Source organism: Bombina bombina, chromosome 5 (genome assembly GCF_027579735.1).
Source record: "Bombina bombina isolate aBomBom1 chromosome 5, aBomBom1.pri, whole genome shotgun sequence".
NCBI classification, from domain to species: Eukaryota; Metazoa; Chordata; class Amphibia; order Anura; family Bombinatoridae; genus Bombina; species Bombina bombina.
Window position 1 is genome coordinate 255823466 of NC_069503.1, and position 18414 is coordinate 255841879.

Genomic DNA, 18414 nt, shown 5'->3' on the forward strand with positions numbered 1-18414 from the left:
GTCCTTTTTTTACAGAATTTTACCCCTTCCTCTTCTGTTCATGATGGTGGCACTGAACGGCTTTACGCTGGAGTGGAGCGGCACCTCCCTCTTTATAATCTGTGTGGAGGCTACTGCAGTCTAAAGGTTCAGAATCTATGGCGATTTCTGCAGCACCATTTTGTTTAGTTCTGTAACAGCGTGGGCTGAGAGGTCGGCGCACCTATAGTAGCTCCTTAATGTAGTCTCAACCTGTGTATAGAGTGATTCCAGGAAGCATATTTATAAGTTTATTTCCTTATATGTTGGGCATTACTTGCTATATTAGGAATGCTTGGTGTATTCCTCCCCCAAGCCTTTCGCCGGGTTTTCATTAAGGTTTGCTGCCATCTGGCGGTTGCTCTTAGTAGCTTTATGCTTTATCCACTTTTCAGTGGATTATTGATTTAAAAAAAAAAAGAAAAATGCTAAATTTCTGTCGTGTAAGATTTTTTAAATATATAAAAAATAATATAAGATCAATATAGGAATGGGAGATGAAGGCTATTTGAACATATTTTCCATCTAGTTTGCCCTTCCTTATTTTCTAACAGTCTTTGTATATAGATATTTTAAAATTTATCATAAGATATGGCGTAAATATCTTTTCTCCAACATTGGTGTGTCCGGTCCACGGCGTCATCCTTACTTGTGGGAATATCTCTTCCCCAACAGGAAATGGCAAAGAGTCCCAGCAAAGCTGGCCATATAGTCCCTCCTAGGCTCCGCCCACCCCAGTCATTCTCTTTGCCGTTGCACAGGCAACATCTCCACGGAGATGGTTAAGAGTATGTGGTGTTTAGTTGTAGTTTTTTATTCTACTATCAAGAGTTTGTTATTTTAAAATAGTGCTGGTATGTACTATTTACTCTGAAACAGAAAAAGATGAAGAATTCTGTTTGTGAGAGGAAGATGATTTTAGCAGACAGTAGCTAAAATCCTTTGCTGTTTCCACATAGGACTGTTGAGATGAAGTAACTTCAGTTGGGGGAAAACAGTTAGCAGACTTTTCTGCTTAAGGTATGACTAGCCATATTTCTAACAAGACTGTGTAATGCTGGAAGGCTGTCATTTCCCCTCATGGGGACAGGTAAGCCATTTTCTTAGTCTCAAGCACAATAAAGGGCTTAATATGGGCTATAAAACTGGTAGACACTTTTATGGGCAAAATCGATTGCTTTATTTGGGCATTTTATACATGTTTATGCTGGTTTTTCACATTTATAAACTTGGGGAACGTTTTTTAACGTCAGGCACTATGTTAGACACCTTTTCCAGTCAGGAAGGGCCTTCCCAGTTGTAGGCTGAGCCTCATTTTCGCGCCATTACTGCGCAGTTGTTTTTGAGAGCAAGACATGCAGATGCATGTGTGAGGACCTGAAAATAGTTGGAAAAGTTCCTAGAAGGCGTCATTTGGTATCGTATTCCCCTCTGGGCTTGGTAGAGTCGCAGCAAAGGCTGTAGCTGGGACTGTAGAGGGGTTAAAACTGTAACCGGCTCCGGTTTCGTTATTTTAAGGGTTAAAGCTCTGAAAATTGGTGTGCAATACTTTTAATGCTTTAAGACACTGTGGTGAAGTTTTGGTAAATTTTGAACAATTCCTTCATATTTTTTCACATATTCAGTAATAAAGTGTGCTCTGTTTAAAATTTAAAGAGACAGTAACGGTTTTGTTTTAAAATGGTTTTTGTGTTTTACTGACAAGTTTAAGCCTCTTTAACATGTCTGTGCCTTCAGATAACCTATGTTCTATATGTATGAAAGTCAATGTGTCTCCCCCTTCTAAATTATGTGATAATTGTGCCAAAGCGTCCAAACAAAGTAAGGACAGTACTGTCACAGATAATGAAGTTGCCCAAGATGATTCTTCAGATGAAGGGAGTAGACATGGTTCTACATCATCTCCTTCTGTGTCTACACCAGTTTTGCCCACGCAGGAGGCCCCTAGTACTTCTAGCGCGCCAATGCTTAGTACCATGCAACAATTGACGGCTGTAATGGATAACTCCATAGCAAAATTTTTTATCCAAAATGCCTGAATATCAGAGAAAGCGCGATTGCTCTGTTTTAAACACTGAAGAGCAGGAGGGCGCTGATGATAATTGTTCTGTCATACCCTCACACCAATCTGAAGGGGCCATGAGGGAGGTTTTGTCAGATGGGGAAATTTCAGATTCAGGAAAAATTTCCCAACAGGCTGAACCTGATGTTGTGACATTTAAATTTAAATTAGAACATCTCCGCGCACTGCTTAAGGAGGTGTTATCTACTCTGGATGATTGTGACAACCTGGTCATTCCAGAAAAATTATGCAAGATGGACAAGTTCCTAGAGGTTCCGGTGCACCCAGACGCTTTTCCTATACCCAAGCGGGAGGCGGACATAGTGAATAAGGAATGAGAGAAGCCCGGCATACCTTTTGTTCCCCCTCCTATATTTAAGAAATTATTTCCTATGGTCGACCCCAGAAAGGACTTATGGCAGACAGTCCCTAAGGTCGAGGGGGCAGTTTCTACTCTAAACAAGCGCACTACTATTCCTATCGAGGATAATTGTGCTTTCAAAGATCCTATGGATAAAAAATTGGAGGGTTTGCTTAAAAAGATTTTTATACAGCAAGGTTACCTTCTTCAACCCATTTCGTGCATTGTTCCTGTCACTACAGCAGCGTGGTTCTGGTTCGAGGAACTAGAAAAGTCGCTCAGTAGAGAGACTCCATATGAGGAGGTTATGGACAGAGTTCACGCACTTAAGTTGGCTAACTCCTTTATTTTAGATGCCGCTTTGCAAATAGCTAGATTAGCGGCGAAAAATTCAGGGTTTGCAATTGTGGCGCGCAGAGCGCTTTGGCTAAAGTCTTGGTCAGCGGATGTATCATCCAAGACAAAATTGCTTAATATCCCCTTCAAGGGTAAAACTCTCTTTGGGCCAGAATTGAAATAGATTATCTCAGACATCACTGGGGGAAAGGGCCACGCCCTTCCACAAGATAGGCCTTTCAAAGCCAAGAATAAGTCTAATTTTCGTTCCTTTCGTAATTTCAGGAACGGACCGGGCTCTAATTCTGCATCCTCTAAGCAAGAGGGTAATGCCTCACAGACCAAACCAGCCTGGAAACCGATGCAAGGCTGGAACAAGGGTAAGCAGGCCAAGAAGCCTGCCGCTGCTAACAAAACAGCATGAAGGAGTAGCCCCCGATCCGGGACCGGATCTAGTGGGGGGCAGACTCTCTCTCTTTGCTCAGGCTTGGGCAAGAGATGTTCAGGATCCCTGGACGCTAGAAATAGTTTCTCAGGGTTATCTTCTGGAATTCAAGGAACTACCCCCAAGGGGAAGGTTCCACATGTCTCACTTATCCTCAAACCAAATAAAGAGACAGGCATTCTTACATTGTGTAGAAGACCTGTTAAAGATGGGGGTGATACACCCAGTTCTAATGGCGGAACAAGGAATGGGTTTTTGCTCAAATCTGTTTGTAGTTCCCAAAAAAGAGGGAACTTTCAGACCAATCCTGGATTTAAAGATCCTAAACAAATTTCTCAGAGTACCATCGTTCAAGATGGAAACCATTCGAACGATTCTACCCACAATTCAGGAAGGTCAATTTATGACTACCGTGGATCTAAAGAATGCGTATCTACATATCCCTATCCACAAAGAACATCATCAGTTCCTAAGGTTCGCTTTTCTGGACAAACATTACCAGTTTGTGGCACTCCCATTCGGGTTAGCCACTGCTCCAAGGATTTTCACAAAGGTACTCTGATCCCTTCTAGCGGTTCTAAGACCAAGGGGCATTGCAGTAGTACCGTACTTGGACGACATTCTAGTACAAGCGTCGTCTCTTTCAAAGGCAAAGGCTCACTCAGACATCGTTCTGGCCTTTCTCAGATCTCACGGATGGAAGGTGAACATAGAAAAAAGTTCCCTGTCTCCGTCGACAAGAGTTCCCTTCTTGGGAACAATAATAGATTCCTTAGAAATGAGGATTTTCTTGACAGAAGTCAGAAAGTCAAAACTTCTAAACGCTTTTCAAGTTCTTCATTCTATTCCTCGTCCTTCCGTAGCTAAGTGCATGGAAGTAGTAGGTTTGATGGTTGTGGCAATGGACATAGTTCCTTTTGCGCGAATTCATCTAAGACCATTACAACTGTGCATGCTGAAACAGTGGAATGGGGACTATACAGACTTGTCTCCAGTGATTCAAGTAGATCAGAAGACCAGAGACTCACTCCGTTGGTGGCTAACCCAGGATCACCTATCCCAGGGAATGAGCTTCCGCAGTCCAGAGTGGGTCATCGTCACGACCGACGCCAGCCTAGTGGGCTGGGGCGCGGTCTGGGAATCCCTGAAAGCTCAGGGACTGTGGTCTCGGGAAGAGTCTCTTCTCCCCGATAAACATTCTGGAACTAAGAGCGATATTCAATGCTCTCAGGGCTTGGCCTCAGCTAGCAAAGGCCAGATTCATAAGATTCCAGTCAGACAACATGACGACTGTTGCGTATCTCAATCATCAGGGGGGAACAAGGAGTTCCCTGGCGATGAAAGAAGTGACCAAAATAATACAATGGGCGGAGAGTCACTCCTGCCACCTATCTGCGATCCACATTCCAGGTGTGGAAAACTGGGAAGCGGATTATTTGAGTCGTCAGACATTCCATCCGGGGGAGTGGGAACTCCACCCGGAGATCTTTGCCCAGTTGACGCAACTATGGGGCATTCCAGATATGGATCTGATGGCGTCTCGTCAGAACTTCAAGGTTCCTTGCTACGGGTCCAGATCCAGGGATCCCAAGGCGACTCTAGTGGATGCACTAGTAGCGCCTTGGACCTTCAACCTAGCTTATGTGTTTCTACCGTTTCCTTTCATTCCCAGGCTGGTAGCCAGGATCAAACAGGAGAGGGCCTCGGTGATCTTGATAGCTCCTGCGTGGCCATGCAGGACTTGGTATGCAGACCTGGTGAATATGTCATCGGTTCCACCATGGAAGCTACCTTTGAGACAGGACCTTCTTGTTCAGGGTCCATTCGAACATCCAAATCTGGTCTCCCTCCAGCTGACGGCTTGGAGATTGAACGATTGATTCTATCAAAGCGTGGGTTTTCAGATTCCGTGATAGATACTCTGGTTCAAGCCAGAAAACCGGTAACTAGAAAGATTTACCATAAAATATGGAAAAGATATATCTGCTGGTGTGAATCCAAGGGATTCCCATGGAATAAGATAAAGATTCCTAGGATTCTTTCCTTTCTACAAGAAGGTTTGGATAAAGGATTATCTGCGAGTTCTCTAAAGGGACAGATTTATGCTTTATCTGTCCTACTACACAAACGACTGTCAGTTGTGCCAGATGTTCAAGCATTTGTTCAGGCTCTGGTTAGGATCAAGCCTGTTTACAGACCTTTGACTCCTCCCTGGAGTTTAAATCTAGTTCTTTCAGTTCTTCAAGGGGTTCCGTTTGAACCTTTACATTCCATAGATATTAAGTTGTTATCTTGGAAAGTTTTGTTTTTGGTTGCTATTTCTTCTGCTAGAAGAGTTTCTGAGTTATCTGCTCTACAGTGTACTCCACCCTATCTGATGTTCCATTCAGATAAGGTTGTTCTGCGTACTAAGCCTGGTTTTCTACCAAACGTTGTTTCCAACAAAAATATTAATCAGGAGATAGTTGTACCTTCTTTGTGTCCGAATCCAGTTTCAAAGAAGGAACGTTTGCTACACAATTTAGATGTAGTCCGTGCTCTAAAGTTCTACTTAGAAGCTACAAAAGAGTTCAGACAAACTTCTTCTCTGTTTGTCGTCTATTCTGGTAAAAGGAGAGGTCAAAAAGCAACTTCTACCTCTCTTTCCTTTTGGCTTAAAAGCATCATCCGATTGGCTTATGAGACTGCCGGACGGCAGCCTCCTGAAAGAATCACAGCTCACTCCACTAGGGCTGTAGCTTCCACATGGGCCTTCAAGAACAAGGCTTCTGTTGATCAGATATGTAAGGCAGCGACTTGGTCTTCACTGCACACTTTTGCCAAATTTTACAAATTTGATACTTTTGCTTCTTAGGAGGCTATTTTTGGGAGAAAGGTTTTGCAAGCCGTGGTGCCTTCCGTTTAGGTGACCTGATTTGCTCCCTCCCTTCATCCGTGTCCTAAAGCTTTGGTATTGGTTCCCACAAGTAAGCATGACGCCGTGGACCGGACACACCAATGTTGGAGAAAACAGAATTTATGCTTACCTGATAAATTACTTTCTCCAACGGTGTGTCCGGTCCACGGCCCGCCCTGGTTTTTTAATCAGGTCCGATGAATTATTTTCTTTAACTACAGTCACCACGACACCCTATGGTTTCTCCTATTTTTTCCTCCTGTCCGTCGGTCGAATGACTGGGGTGGGCGCAGCCTAGGAGGGACTATATGGCCAGCTTTGCTGGGACTCTTTGCCATTTCCTGTTGGGGAAGAGATATTCCCACAAGTAAGGATGACGCCGTGGACCGGACACACCGTTGGAGAAAGTAATTTATCAGGTAAGCATAAATTCTGTTTTTTGGTGTGAATCCAAAGGCTTCTCCTGGAGTAAAATCAGGATTCCTAGGATTTTGTCTTTTCTCCAAGAGGGATTGGAGAAAGGATTATCAGCTAGTTCCCTAAAAGGACAGATATCTGCTCTGTCTATTTTGTTACACAAGCGTCTGGCAGATGTTCCAGACGTTCGGGCTTTTTGTCAGGCTTTAGTTAGAATTAAGCCTGTGTTTAAACCTATTGCTCCGCCATGGAGTCTAAATTTAGTTCTTAGAGTTCTTCAAGGGGTTCCGTTTGAATCCATGCATTCCATAGTTATTAAGCTTTTATCTTGGACAGTTTTGTTCCTAGTTGCTATCTCTTCAGCTCGAAGAGTTTCTGAACTATCTGCATTACAATGTGACTCTCCTTATCTTGTGTTCCATGCTATTAAGGTGGTTTTGCATACCAAGCCTGGGTTCCTACCTAAGGTTGTTACTAACCGGAATATCAATCAAGAAATTGTTGTTCCTTCTCTGTGTCTTGTAAGAAGGAATGTCTGTTGCACAACTTGGACGTGGTTCGTGCTTTGAAATTTTATTTTCAGGCAACCAAAGATTTTCGTCAAACATCTTCTTTGTTTGTTATCTATTCAGGAAAGCGTAGGGGTCAAAAGGTTACGGCAACTTCTCTTTCCTTTTGGCTGAAAAGCATCATTAGTTTGGCTTATGAGACTGCTGGACAGCAGCCTCCTGAAAGGATTACAACTCATTCTACTAGAGTGGTAGCTTCCACATGGGCTTTTAAAAATGATGCTTCTGTTGAACAGATTTGTAAGGCTGCGACTTGGTCGTCGCTTCATACCTTTTCAAAATTTTATACATTTGATACTTTTGCTTCTTCGGAGGCTATTTTGGGGAGAAAGGTTTTGCAAGCAGTGGTGCCTTCCGTTTAGGTTCCTGTCTTGTCCCTCCCTTCATCCGTGTGCTAAAGCTTTGGTATTGGTATCCCACAAGTTAGGATGAATCCGTGGACTACATCATGCAAAAGAAAACAAAATTTATGCTTACCTGATAAATTTCTTTCTTTTGCGATGTACCGAGTCCACGGCCCGCCCTGTCTATTCAAGACAGATAGTATTTTTTTTATGTAAGCTTCAGTGCACCTTATAGTTTCTCCTTTTCTTCCTTGGCCTTCGGTCGAATGACTGGGGGGTGGAGTTATGGGGGGAGCTATATAGACAGCTCTGCTGTGGTGCTCTCTTTGCTACTTCCTGTCAGGAAGGACAATATCCCACAAGTTAGGATGAATCCGTGGACTCGGTACATCGCAAAAGAAAGAAATGTATCAGGTATGCATAAATTTTGTTTTTTTGAGGCTTCAGGTGTCTTAACAACTTCTCAGTGAGACTATTTGTTCTATTCTCTTTTGTTCTGGTGGGTCAGTTCAGAACTACCATCGTCCTGAAGGACTTGTATCTTCATGTTTCTATCCACAGGCATCAACTGATTCCTATGGACTGCCTTTTTGGGACAAACTTTTTCAATTGTTGCCCTCCCTTTAGGCCTAGCCCCTACCCCCTTCTAAGGTTCTAGGGTTTCTTCTGGCAAGACCCAGAACCCTTTGATTTGCGGTGGCTCCTTACCTGGACAATTCTTGGTTCAGGCGCCATCTTTGTATTCAGCAGATTCATATGGATTCTCTATTTTTGATTCTCCACTCTCTCGGGTGGAAGGTGAATCTGAAAAAAAGTTCCTTGGTACCTGTTTTTTTTTTTTATTCAGTCCTCTGTCCGTCCATCAGTGACACTGTGTCAGGAAGTAATTGGTCTCATGATGACTTCCATGGACATCATTATGTTTGCTCACTCTCCTTCGATAGCTCTGCTGGAAGGGCGGAGGACTGTTGGGGTTAAAGCTCAGTCATCCTTAGCTCACTGGTTCATCCCAGCTCAAAGGACTTTTTTTTTTTTTTTTTAAACAATTTCCGTCAGAGTACCCTACAGTTATGCTTCTTAGACAATGGAACTGAGACCTCTGAGATTCTCTGTCCTGGTGGCTCTTTCAGGACGCTCGGTATCAGTGCTCACTTTCCTGAGACCATCTTGGGGGATTGTGGCCACAGATGCCAGCCTCTCTGGCTGGGGGGCAGTTTGGGGTTCATTTCAGAGCTCAGGAACTTTGGTCTCGGGAGGAGTTTACCCTCCCTATAAATATCCTAGAGTTGAGAGCCATCTCAATATTCTGCTAGCTTAGTCTCAATTGATTTTGGCCAGGTTTATCAGATTCCTATCGAACTACTTCACTTCGGTGGCGTATATCTACCTCCAGGCAAGAACACAGAGCTCCTTAGCTATGATGGAGGTGTCTCGTGTTCTTGAGTGGGTGGAGTCTCTCAGTTACCTCATATATGCTATCCTCATACCAGGAGTGAATATCTGGGAAGCAGATTATCTGAGCAGACAGTCTTTTCATCCAGGAGAGTGGGCTCTCCTTCCATTAGAGCCCTCCAGTGGCTCAAGAGACAAGGCAACTGGCCAGAGACTGGAATTTCTAGGTTTGATTCCAGAAGTATTCTCAAAGATATCTCTCAAGTGGGGCGTTCCGGAGTTGGATCTGATGGCTCTAGTCTAAACGCCAAACTTCCAAAATGCAGATCAGGATCCACAAACTTTTCTGGTAGACGCTCTGGCAGTTCCATGGGACTTCAGTCTACTTTACCTGTCTTCCTCTATTTGCCCTCCTTCCTTGGGTGATAGCCCGTATCATACAGGAGCAGGCTTCAATGATTCAGTTTCTCAACAACTCTGCCTCGCCAACTTTGGTTTGTGTACCTAGTGAAGATGTCTTTTTTTTTTCCTGTGGAACTTGCCTCCGAGCAAAGATTTTTTTCTTCAAGTTCCTTTCCTACATTCTCTGAATCTGACTGCTTGGAGATTCAACTCTTAGTCTTGTCTTGACAAGGTTTTTCAGATAGGGTTATTGATACTGTGCTTCCGACTCGTAAGGCTGTAACTCGCAAGACTTGCCATAATGTATGGTGTTTATACCTTTTTTGGTCTGAAACTAGGGGTTTCTCTTGGAGTCGGTGTGAATTTTCCCAGCATCCTGTCCTTTTCTTCAGGAGGGCCTGGAGATTGACTTGTCAGTCAGTACTCTGAAGGTCAGATCTCTGCCTTATTGATTCTTTTGGCAACGTCTGGCAGACTTTCCTGACGTTTAAACCTTTATTCAGGCTTTGGTCAGATTCAGGCCTGTGTTTAAACCTGTTGCTCCTCCATGGAGCCTTAATTTGTTCTTAGGGTGCTGCATTAGGCTCCGTTTGAGCCTATGCACTCTGTTTATCTTAATTTATTATCTGGGAAGATTTTGTTTCTTCTCGTTGTCTCTTCTGCTAGTAGAATCTGAGCTTTCAGCTCTGCAGTTTGATCTGCTTTTCCTATTTTTCACGCGGTTAGGCGGTCCTTCGCTCTAAGTTGGGTTTTCTTCTTCCATCGGGGTCGGACCGCAATATCAATCAGGAAATTGTCGTTCTTTTATTTTGTCCTAATCCTTCTGTCTCAGACGGAACGTCTGTTGCATCCTGAATGTTGTGTGTGCTCTGCAGTTCTATCTGTTGGCAACTAGAGACTTTTGACAAGCTACTGCTCTTTTGGTAGTGTTTTCTGTTAAATGTAAGGTCCAGAAGACCACTTCTACTATTTCTTTTTGGTTGAGAAGTGTTATTCGGTTGGCTTTTGAGACTGCAGGACAGCAGCCTCCTGAGAGAATTACGGCTCATTCCACTAGGGCTGTCTCTTCTTCTTGGTCCTTTAAGAATGAGGCTTCTGCAAGGAGGCCACTTGGTCCTCATTGCATACTTTTTCCAAATTCTCCCTCTTGTTCTCCCTTCCTTCATTCTGTGTCCTCTAGCTTGGGTATTGGTTCCCACTAGTAATTGAATGGATTCATGGACTCTCCATGCTATTGAAAAGAAAACAAAATGTTTGCTTACCTGATAATTTCTTTTCTTTCCTGGCATGGAGAGTCCACAGCTCGCCCTTAACTTAATTTTAAGACAGCGTTTGTCAATTTTTAAACCTCAAGCACCTCTATATCCTTGTGTCTTCTTCTCTTTCCATATTCATTTGGCTTAATGACTGGGGGTTTATGGGAAGTGGGAGTGATACTTAACAGCTCTGCTGGGGTGTTCTTTGCCTCCTCCTGGTGGCCAGGAGTTGAATTCCCACTAGTAATTGAATGGATTCGTGGACTCTCCATGCCAGGAAAGAAAATAATTTATTAGGTAAGCATAAATTTCATTTTTTGCACTGCTAACACTTCAGTTCTATGTGTTTATCCTGCAAAAACACATGCCCCACTCAGGCACCACAAACATTGCAAAGGATTTGACCCATTTTTAAACTCTTCTAGGGGTTAAGAAGCAGCAGTAAGACACGGATGTGCTTGTTTGTACAATGATAAATGAATGCAGCAAATTATGTCTGCTCCCCATGGTGCTGGATGGACATGTTCCCAGCTAAGAACTTGTCCACCCACAGTATGATAAATGAATGAAAGCATATTGGTTAGTATGCAAAAAAATGGCATGCTTCAACCCATGCTTCAACCCATTTTAACATGCCCGGGAGGCTTTTTTAAACCTTTTTTGCACAGTGCCTTTAAGAATATTTTGCTGCTGGCATTTTTCATTCAGTAATGGTGTCTTTTAGGGCTGTTGGTGGTTTTCAATAAGTTCTTCATATCTGGTAAGTATCTTAAATCAGGTAAGGCAGCTTCTTCTACAAGGGATATAAAAAGTCTACACACCCTTATGAAATTGCAGGTTTTTGAAAGGTAAAGACAGAAATAACAACACTCGTCTGTAATGTGATCTTCCAAATATTAGGAACATTTTTAAAAATAAAAAAACACCTTTAACACCCTTATTACATAAATCAGCACACTCTTTCATAATGTTGGCTCTAGCTGTGTTCACTGTTAACCAATGACATTCTAAATAGCATACACCTGACCTGCCATCAATGAAAGTGATTCTGATTGAACTCAGAATAAAGTCAGCTGTTGCTGTAGGATTTGCTTTAATGTTTGGGGTTGCATCCTACTCGAAGAGCTGTGGTCCACAAAAAGTTGGCAAAGAAATTGTGAGAACTAATTGTTGAAAAGTAACAAACAGGAGAGCAATATCAAAGTATATTAAAAGCACTGGGTGTACCATGGAGCACTGTCAAAACTGTCATCAAAAAGTGGAGAAAATGTGGCACCATTGCAAAGATCAGGACAACCCTCCAAAGTTGATGAGTAGAAAACTTACCAGGGAGGCTACCAAGAGGCCAACAGCAACACTAAAGGAGCTACAGGAATTTCTGGAGCTACCCGAATTTCTGGCAGGTTACCGGATACCTTGCATGTGACCATCATCTCTTTTATTGTGCACGTCTGGGCTATGCGGTAGGGTGGCAAGACAAAAACACTTTTCTTACAAAAAGGAGCATCCAAACCATCTAAATTATGCAAAATGATTTGAGTCACCGCAAACAATGTGGGAAAATGTGCTACGGTCTGACGAGACAAAGATTGTACGTTTCTGCATAATATATGTTTGTTGTGAAGCCAATTAAGCTCATCATCCATAAAAAAAACCATGCTGACTTTGAAGCATGGTGGAGGTAGCAACCTGCTTTTGTGGCTGCTTCTGTTCAGCTGGGTCAGGGGCTTTTGTCAAGATAGATGGGATAATAAATAGCTCCAAATATCAAGATATTTTGGCACAAAACCTGCTGGTCTGTGTCAGAAAGCTGAAGATTAATTTAAAATTCCCATAGCACACATCCAAGTTGACCAAGGGATAGCTTCAGAAAAGGAATATCAAATTACACAGGTATTTTCCTCGCAATTTGGATGAACTTGAACTCTCCTGCAAAGAAGAGTGGGATAAAATTCCCAAGTCTAGATGTGCAAAATTAATAGAGACTTATTCACAAAGAATTGCTGATTTAATAAATACAAAAGGTGCTTCACAAAGTATTAGTGAGGTGGGGTTTGCAGGCTTATGCAGTCAGGGTGTTGTATTTTTTTAAATTTATTTTAAATGTTCCTAATATGAATTTGTTTTTTTTCTCTGGATTTTTGTTTGCTGAAAGATCACATAACAGATGGAAAAATTGTGACATTTAGGTACATTTTAAGACTATTGCTATCCGCTGCAAATCAGTGTGTTTAACTCCCGCAAACTGGGTTAAACACAAATGTAAAATACCACTCAGGAGCCACAGATAACTGATGGTTCCAAAGTGAAACTACTGGAGACCCAATAAGCAGCGCTTTTGCATTACTCAAATGTGCAACCAGCTCTGAGAAGTATTGAATCACCTGAGCCTGGGTGGTCACATGGGGGAAATTTGCAAAATTATGATTTTTCACTTGATACTGATTTTACTGATTTATAAAATGATCTAGGGAACCAACCACAAAAACGGTGTCACACTGTCTTCTAAAGTGAATTGAAAGTGCTGCTATGTGTGGTCGGATATATGCAGGAGGTAAAGAATTATGTGAAGGATGAAGGTCCCCACCCCTTCAGCTTTCTCAGAGGCATTTTGGTTTACTCCAGAGGTCAAAGGGCACACGACTTAAAACTTTATAACTTTATCAAGCATGCAGATATGCCTGCAAAACCTTATAACTTTATAATGCCTTCAGAGACTTAAAGGGGGCATGAAACGCACATTTTTTTTTTGCAGAATTCAGATAGACAATGTGAGTTTTAAACAACTGTCAAGTTTACTTCTATTTAATTTTTTTTCTTTGTATCCTTTGTTGAAAAGGATACCTAAGTAGGCTCGGGAGCTGCTGATTGGTGACTGCACATATATATGTCTCATGTTATTGGTTCACCCAATGTTATCAGTTGGCTCCCAGTAGTGCATTGCTGCTTCTTCAACAAAGGATACCAGTAGAATGAAGCAAATTAGATAATAGAAGTAAATTAAAAAGTTGTTTAAATTGCATGCTCTTTCTGAATCATGAAATAAAGAAACATTTTGGGATTGCATGTCCTTTTAAGAGATAAATATGCTTCCCCCTTGTATCAGAATATCCAGAATTGCTGTTCTTTGGAAGTTTTTTTTTTCTTTTCTTTTCAAAAAGACAAATGTTATGAGAAATAGTGAGAGAGCTCTGTTTTCATAGTGCTTTATTTTTACTCCATAAGGATAGACTAATTAGCAGTTCCTGATTGTTCCTGCAAGTTTCTGGGTACCTTTCTTGTAGCTCTTCTTTTATCTTTCCAATGCAGATGAATGTCATTTAGCAATGGATTAGCTCTTTTGGCTTTTTATGTGAATTGGAGGGTCAATTCGGAATCCCAGGAACAGAGGTGCCTGGCACTTAATTTTTCTTTATAGAAGTTTCTAACAGTTGGTTAGTTGTTTTTTTTTTTTTGCTAAGCTGAATGAATGGATGTTTCTTTGTTGCACCAAAAGCATTACATTTTAATTCACATTACTTTTTTTATAAATGGCTGTTCCTGCTCTAAAAATAAATACAGTATATTTTGTTCTTATTCTTAGAAGAGCTGTGCACAGACATCTGTTTCCTGTAAGTTTCGAAATAAACAGCTTTAACTTTTTTTTAGCTTATTAAAATAATACCCTTTTATAAGGATGATAGAAGTGTGTTGAGTTTGAGGTCTCTTTATGTTTTCTGTATTTAACCTGTTTCAGAAAAAGATATGTTCATCTTGATATTAAAGGGTTCATGTTTTTCTTTTTATAGACTGTCTTTATTTAGTTTATGTTTTAAATCTGCTGTGCTATTCACTAATACTGATATTGTAACCTAATTAACTGTTCCACTGTTTTGGGGTCTACTGGACATGTCAAGTACTACTTCTTTGCAAATAAATATTTGTATAAAGCTAAGCATTCATTGGCCTAGCTTCAATAAAACTAATTTGTGAAATTAATATCTAACTGAAAAAATCCACCACAACATCACTACTGAAAAATGGCGAGATTTAGACATTTGTACCCTTCATGTCAGCATTAAGCGGTGAGATGAGCTCTGCAATATAGAAGGAGCTCTGTTGATTACAACAAACGTTAACCTACTGCATAGAGCCACATTCACCTTTAAGGCACTGTTAAAAATAACAACCCACTCTAAACATGTGCAAACAATAACACTTGAAAATTCATATTTTGTGATTTAAGGATGATCTTCTTAGCAAAAAAAAGAAAGAAAAGAGGAAAAAAGCTGGGGGCAAGACATTTGATGAATTGAAATTCAGCTTGGAGAAAAATGAAAGGTGAGTGCTCGTGTACACGGTATTATCTTTTAATTTGGAATTCATGGTTTAGCAGAGTAATATTTTTATAACACATTCAAATATTTACTAATATTGCCCAAAATTACTATTTGATTATTAAAGAGCATTATGATTAATTTACATGTTAAACACATTGATTGTGAAGATCCTCTAAGGAGTTTTTGAGAATAAACTCAGTTTTTCCATATTTTAATTGCTATTTTTAAAGGAACATTGAACTTCGTTTGATTCCCCATAAAGGGTCAGATTAAGAGTGGAGCGCTAACAGTTACGCGCAAGCAAAACGGGTTTATCGCGGGTGTTTGCCCACGTTGGGTTTATCGCTCGTATTACAAGTTGAAAGTAAACACAATCGCTTCAGCGCAATTTAATTTACCGTGCATTGGGATATTGAGTACTCAGAGCTTTGGTTAACTGTCACAAAACACATCAAACATACATGTAAAAGTACAATTGCACTCATAATAACACTATCTAATAAAAAAAAATATTTAAAAAAAAATATTGCACAAAAAAGGGCTGAAAGATATGAGGTCTCAGGTGTTAGCAAAAATAGGCAGCAACAGGGCCTTAACATTAAGATACATACATACATACATACATACACATATACAGTATCTCACAAAAGTGAGTACACCCCTCACATTTTTGTAAATATTTTATATGTTTTTATGTGACAACACTGAATAAATGACACTTTGCTACAATGTAAAGTAGTGAGTGTACAGCCTGTATAACAGTGTAAATTTGCTGCCCCCCCAAAAAATAACTCAACACACAGCCATTAATGTATAAATAGTTGGCAACAAAAGTGAGTACACCCCTAAGTGGAAATGCCCAAATTGGGCCCAAAGTATCTATTTTTTGTGGCCACCATTATTTTCCAGCACTGCCTTAACCCTCTTGGGCATGGAGTTCACCAGAGCTTTACAGGTTGCCACTGGAGTCCTCTTCCACTCCTCCATGACGACATCACGGAGCTGGTGGATGTTAGCGACCTTGTGCTCCCCCACCTTCCGTTTGAGGATGCCCCACGTATGCTTAATAGGGTTTAGGTCTGGAGACATGCTTGGCCAGTCCATCACCTTTACCCTCAGCTTCTTTAGCAAGGCAGTGGTTGTCTTGGAGGTGTGTTTGGGGTCTTTATCATGTTGGAATACTGCACTGCGGACCAGTCTCCGAAGGGAGGGGATCATGCTCTGCTTCAGTATGTCACAGTACATCTTCGCATTTATGGTTCCCTCAATGAACTGTAGCTCCCCAGTGCCGGCAGCATTCATGCAGGCCCAGACTATGACATTCCCACCACCATGCTTGATTGTAGGCAAGACACACTTGTCTTTGCACTGCTCACCTGGTTTCCGCCACACATGCTTGACACCATCTGAACCAAATAAGTTTATCTTGGTCTCATCGGACCACAGGACATGGTTCCAGTAATCCATGTCCTTAGTCTGCTTGTCTTCAGCAAAGTGTTTGCGGGCTTTCTTGTGCATCATCTTTAGAAGAGGCTTCATTTTCGGACGATAGCCATGCAGACAAATTTGATGTAGTGTGCAACGTATGGTCTGAGCACTGACAGGCTGACCCGCCCGCCTCTTCAACCTCTGCAGCAATGCTGGCAGCACTCATACCTCTATTTCCCAAAGATAACCTCTGGATATGACGCTTAGCATGTGAACTCAAGTTCTTTAGTCGAGACCTGTTCTGAGTGGAACCTGTCCTGTGAAACCGCTGTATGGTCTTGCCCACTATGCTGCAGCTCAGTTTCAGGGTCTTGGCAATCTTCTTATAGCCTAGGCCATCTTTATGTAGAGCAACAATTCTTTTCTCTTGTTAAGTGTATCCAGTCCACGGATCATCCATTACTTGTGGGATATTCTCCTTCCCAACAGGAAGTTGCAAGAGGATCACCCACAGCAGAGCTGCTATATAGCTCCTCCCCTCACTGCCATATCCAGTCATTCTCTTGCAACTCTCAACAAAGATGGACGTAGTAAGAGGAGAGTGGTGTATTATAGTTAGTTTTTTAACTTCAATCAAAAGTTTGTTATTTTTAAATGGTACCGGAGTGTACCGTTTCATCTCAGGCAGCATTAGAAGAAGAATCTGCCTGTGATTTCTATGATCTTAGCAGAAGTAACTAAGATCCACTGCCGTTCTTACATATTCTGAGGAGTGAGGTAACTTCAGAGGGGGAATGGCGTGCAGGTTTTCCTGCAATAAGGTATGTGCAGTTAACATATTTCTAGGGATGGAATTTGCTAGAAAAATGCTGCTGATACCGGATTAATGTAAGTTAAGCCTTAAATGCAGTGATAGCGACTGGTATCAGGCTTATTACAGAGATACATACTCTTATAAAAGTGTAATATAAAACGTTTGCTGGCATGTTAATCGTTTTTATATATGTTTGGTGACAAAACTTATTGGGGCCTAGTTTTTTTCCACATGGCTGGCTTGATTTTTGCCTAGAAACAGTTTCCTGAGGCTTTCCACTGTTGTAATATGAGTGGGAGGGGCCTTTTTTAGTGCTTTTCTGTTCAGATAAAAATACTGACAGAGACATTCAGCTTCCTTCTGCATGATACAGGACATCTCTGAAGGGCTCAAAAGGCTTCAAAGTCGTGTTTGAGGAGGGTAACAACCACAGTAGACTGTGGCAGTTGTTGTGACTGTGTTTAAAAAACGTTTTTGTCATTTATTATTCTGTTTTTGTTATTAAGGGGTTAATCATCCATTTGCAAGTGGGTGCAATGCTCTGCTGACTTGTTACATACACTGTAAAAATTTTGTTAGTGTAGCTGCCTTTTTTCACTGTTATTTCAAATTTTGTCAAAATTTGTTTCTCTTAAAGGCACAGTAACATTTTTTATATTGCTTGTTAACTTGCTTTAAAGTGTTTTCCAAGCTTGCTAGTCTCATTGCTAGTCTGTACAAACATGTCTGAAACAGAGGATACTTGTTCATTATGTTTAAAATCCATGGTGGAGCCCCATAGGAGAATGTGTACTAAATGTATTGATTTCACCTTAAACAGTAAAGATCAGTCTTTATCTATAAAAGAATTGTCACCAGAGGGGTCTGTCGAGGGGGAAGTTATGCCGACTAACTCTCCCCACGTGTCGGACCCTTCGCCTCCCGCTCAAGGGACGCACGCTAATATGGCGCCAAGTACATCAGGGACGCCCATAGCGATTACTTTGCAGGACATGGCTGCAATCATGAATAATACCCTGTCAGAGGTATTATCCAGATTGCCTGAATTGAGAGGCAAGCTCGATAGCTCTGGGTTTAGACGAGATACAGAGCGCGTAGATGCTGTAAGAGCTATGTCTGATACTGCGTCACAATATGCAGAACCTGAGGACGGAGAGCTTCAGTCTGTGGGTGACGTCTCTGAATCGGGGAGACCTGATTCAGAGATTTCTAATTTTAAATTTAAGCTTGAGATCCTCCGTGTATTGCTTGGGGAGGTATTAGCTGCTCTGAATGACTGTGACACAATTGCAGTGCCAGAGAAATTGTGTAGGCTGGATAAATACTATGCAGTGCCGGTGAGTACTGATGTTTTT

General features: G+C 41.5%; 1 protein-coding gene across 1 annotated transcript in view; it reads left to right on the plus strand.

Annotated features, from left to right (window-relative positions):
* Window positions 1–18414, plus strand: part of DNAJC1 (DnaJ heat shock protein family (Hsp40) member C1) — an 823579-nt gene that overhangs the window by 203399 nt on the left and 601766 nt on the right. Inside the window, exon 5 of the mRNA XM_053713958.1 lies at window positions 14724–14818. Within this exon, the coding sequence (XP_053569933.1) occupies window positions 14724–14818 (95 nt within the window). The remainder of the gene's footprint in view (window positions 1–14723; window positions 14819–18414) is intronic.